Source organism: Budorcas taxicolor, chromosome 11 (genome assembly GCF_023091745.1).
Source record: "Budorcas taxicolor isolate Tak-1 chromosome 11, Takin1.1, whole genome shotgun sequence".
Taxonomy (NCBI): Eukaryota; Metazoa; Chordata; class Mammalia; order Artiodactyla; family Bovidae; genus Budorcas; species Budorcas taxicolor.
This window is the reverse complement of record NC_068920.1, coordinates 103,322,889-103,326,661: the sequence shown is the minus strand read 5'-3', so window position 1 is coordinate 103,326,661 and position 3,773 is coordinate 103,322,889. Positions and strand designations below refer to the sequence as shown.

General features: G+C 40.8%; 1 protein-coding gene across 1 annotated transcript; it reads right to left on the bottom strand.

Moving 5' to 3' along the window:
- Nucleotides 1–3,073: 3,073 nt before the first annotated feature.
- Nucleotides 3,074–3,773, bottom strand: LOC128055922 (60S ribosomal protein L13). Its single transcript, XM_052648508.1, has one exon. The coding sequence runs from the start codon at nt 3,732–3,734 to the stop codon at nt 3,099–3,101; it is 636 nt and encodes a 211-aa protein (XP_052504468.1). The 5' UTR covers nt 3,735–3,773; the 3' UTR covers nt 3,074–3,098.

Below are 3,773 nucleotides of genomic sequence, written 5' to 3'. Positions count from 1 at the left end.
TGAAGATGACAGATAACAATGTGATGACAGTACAAAAATCTTTTGGGGCATTAATTTAAGAGTCCAAAGAAATGATTGATATTGCTGTATCAATTTCTTCTACTTCTACTTAGTAATGTGAACAAGCTTCTTCCCACATAAAAATGAAAAATTGGAATGTAAACTGATGCTGAGCCCAGCATTCTGAGGAGTAAGCTATGCTCAAAAACACAAGCCAATCAGGAAAATTCCTGGTGATCCAGTGGTTAGGACTCCAAGCTTTCACTGCTGAGGGACCAGGTTTGTCCCCTGGTTATGGAACTAAGAGCCCACAAACCATGCAGCCAAAAAAAGACAAAAAATGAGAGAAAATATGTAAGCCAATCAAAAAAAAAAATCTACTCACTTCATTAAGATAGGATTTCTAGGATTTCTCTGGTGGTCTAGTGGCTAAGGCTCCCAATGCAGGGGGTCTGGGTTTGATCCCTAGTCAGGGAACTACATCCACCATGCCCTAAGAGTTTGCAGGCCACAACTAAAGATCCCGCATGCCTCAACTAAGACCTGGTGCAGGCAAATAAAGAAGGATGGTACAGGGAGGGAGGAGGGAGGGGGGTTCAGGATGGGGAACACGTGTATACCTGTGGTGGATTCATGTTGATGTATGGCAAAACCAATACAATATTGTAAAATAAAAAATAAATAAATAAATATGTCAATTTGACATAAAAAAAGATAGCATTTCTAATAAAATTTTACTTTAGTGTGATTTTGCTGTGTTATGTTTTAATAATTACAATGAACCCACGAGACACTGTTTAACTTTTAGAGGCTTCTGGTCACAGGAAAACTGTAAACTGTATACTGTTTTTCAAAGAAGTATGATAGGTAATTAATAAAAGACTTCGAAGCAAAAGATATATTAGGGTAAAATTCTGTGAGGGAAGTAAATTAGAACTAGGAATTTAAAAGAATAATGAATAATTATTTTTAAAATTAATAATTTTATTGATTTTAAATAATAAAATTTGTGTGCTAAAGATGAGCTTTTTAAATTGTTTTTGGTTTTTTAGTGAATGATGAGTATTAGAATTAGATGTACTGAATATATTTTAAAGAATGATGTGGCAGTGTTAAAACACCAATACATGCAATATTCTGGAAATTACAGCCATTCCAACTACATAAACAGCATGAAAAAATTTAAATGTTAAACTAAAAATGTTTGCCAAGGGGAAACTAAAAACTGAAAAGCTATGTGCCAGGGGGGTACATAGCTTTACCAAATCTCCCAGGGCAGGCAAAAACAAACAAACAAACAAACAAAAACTTTGAAGACCACTGCTGAAGAAAAATTCAAGTTTTGCTGTGAGGGAGAATGGCAAAATGGAGTAGTGGCTGAAGGGTAAATATTGAGTCAAGAGGAATGATTTAAAATATGAGTTGAGACATGTTTTGAAGCTGATGGGTATGGAGAGGGGGGAAATTCTCCTCTACCCTCTGGGTTCAACCTCAGAATTAAACTGACATTTAGATGAGCAGAAGAAAAGCATACAAGTTTCGTTAAATTTTTACATGCACATGGGCCCTTCACAAGAGACTGAAGATATGAAGAAGTGACCAGATTAGAAAGTTTGTATACCTTTTAGACAGAGACACAATAAACTTGTGAAGAAATGACAAAGGTTTGAGCTGGTATAGTAAATTATAAGAAAGTGGCTATGACATGTCTGGGGGCAGGTTGAAATAGATGAGTTATTTTATTTAGTAAGTTTGTTTGTAGAGATTTGTTTCAGCATTGATTCCCAGTCTATGGTGAAAAGGGTTTTCTTCTCTTCCTGATACATGGAGAACACCTTTCTCTTGGAAAATTTTATGGCCTGTTTTTAGGTAGAAAAAAAGGAGGTCAAAGAGCTCTTCCTGCATCTGCTGTTTCTTAAGTGACTTCGGCTCAAAATAATATACCAAAAAGGCATATTTGGGGATGGCATACCCTGATAGAGCTGATGTAGGAGAGGGGAGAGGCATTCTTAGCAAGGTGACAACCCAAAGGATCCAGGCAGAAACAAAGTCAATTTTGATGCGGGAGGCAAGGAAAAGGTGGCTGCAGGTGTAGGTAAATCATATATATGTAATGAAAGGATTTTTTTCTTTTCAGTAAAAAATGGAGTGGGATGGGGCATTAGTTGAGAGGGGTGGATGCTGTGAGAGTTTAGGAGATGTTGAGAAGTGGGTGATAAATACATTACATGTAAGTATAAGCTTATCTGAAATCTACATAGCCTAGATAGAGGTCCAAACGTGTCTGGTGGCCTATAGAAAAACTTATGTTTTTGCTTTATGGAAGGGAACTCTAGTGATGGAATTCTTGCTGAGAGAGAAAACATTAAAATTATTTTCCTATTATCCAATCCCATACAAATATTATTGCAGTTTTCAGTCATATTTCAACATTTTGAAACCTCACAAATCTCAAAATGTCCTTGACATTTGATATATATTGTCACCTCTGACTCTGAAAAACTATGTTGGAATACCAGAGAATCATCACTGATATTTTTCAGATATTTTCACACACATTTTAAGTCAAATTTGAGAAAAAAAAATATGATAGTCATATAAGTCAAATAGTAATAAAAGTCCTTGTTATACCAGAAGTGAATATGGAATTTTTATTTTAAAACTCTGCTAAAAGTGTTTTGTTACTAAAATAAAATTTGTTTTGTTTTCTTTATTGAAATCTGACAATGGGCGCTGAGTATTTTAAAAATTGTATTGGTCTTTGTAAAGCTAATAGATTTTTGTCAAATTGGTCACTTGACAGAAAATATATTTCCTTAGTTCTTTTTTTTTTTTTTTTTTTTTTTAGATGTGAAAATAATATTTTAATAGTAACAGGAACACACAGCACCTCCTGGGCTGGAGGGTCCAAACAAGAACACTAAGCACAAGCCTCCCAGGTACCAAAGCTGCTTCCCTCACAGCTCTGTTGCGACAAAGGTCAGACACACCCCAGGTCTCCCTCAAGGAGGGCCCCCCCCCCCCCCCGAGGCCCTGGCTCCTTACACAACGAAGGTCACATGGACACTGCAGGTTTATCGTAAGTTGCCAATAGCACTTTATTTTTTCTTTTCAACATCCTGTTCTGCGGCTTCCTTGGCCCTTTTTGCCCGGATGCCGAAGAGCCGGGCGTTGGCACGGGCCATGCGGAGACTGGCAAATGCCTTAAAGTTCTTCTCCTCCTCTGTGATGACTCTGGCTTTCTCCTTCTTATAGACGTTCCGTATGGGCATAACAGGTCCAGTCAGCTGAGTGGCCAGTTTGAGCTCTTCAGCAGAGCTGTCTCCCTTCTTGGGGGCCGAGGGCTTCCTGGGGAACAGGATAAGTTTGGAGCGGTACTCCTTGAGCCGCTGCACGTTGGCTTGCAGGGACTCCGTGCACTTGTTCCGCCGCCTCGGGTCCACCGAGATCCCAATGGTCCGGGCCACCTTCTTGTGGATGCCGGCCACCCTAAGCTCCTCCAGGCTGAAGCCCCTGCCGGCACGAACCTTCGTGTGGTACCTGACCGTCGGGCATCTCACCACCGGCCGGAGAGGACCGGACGCGGGGCGCGGGGCAATGCGGCGCGCCTTGGCCTGCCGGGCCTTGCGTCTACGGATCTTGCGAGCCGGCTGGTTAAACCACGTGGCCACGCGCCGCTGCCAGTCCTTGTGGAAGTGGGGCTTCAGGATCATGCCATTCCGGCTAGGCGCCATGGCTGCGGCCGGAAGGCCTCCTCCGAGGGCTCACGGCCG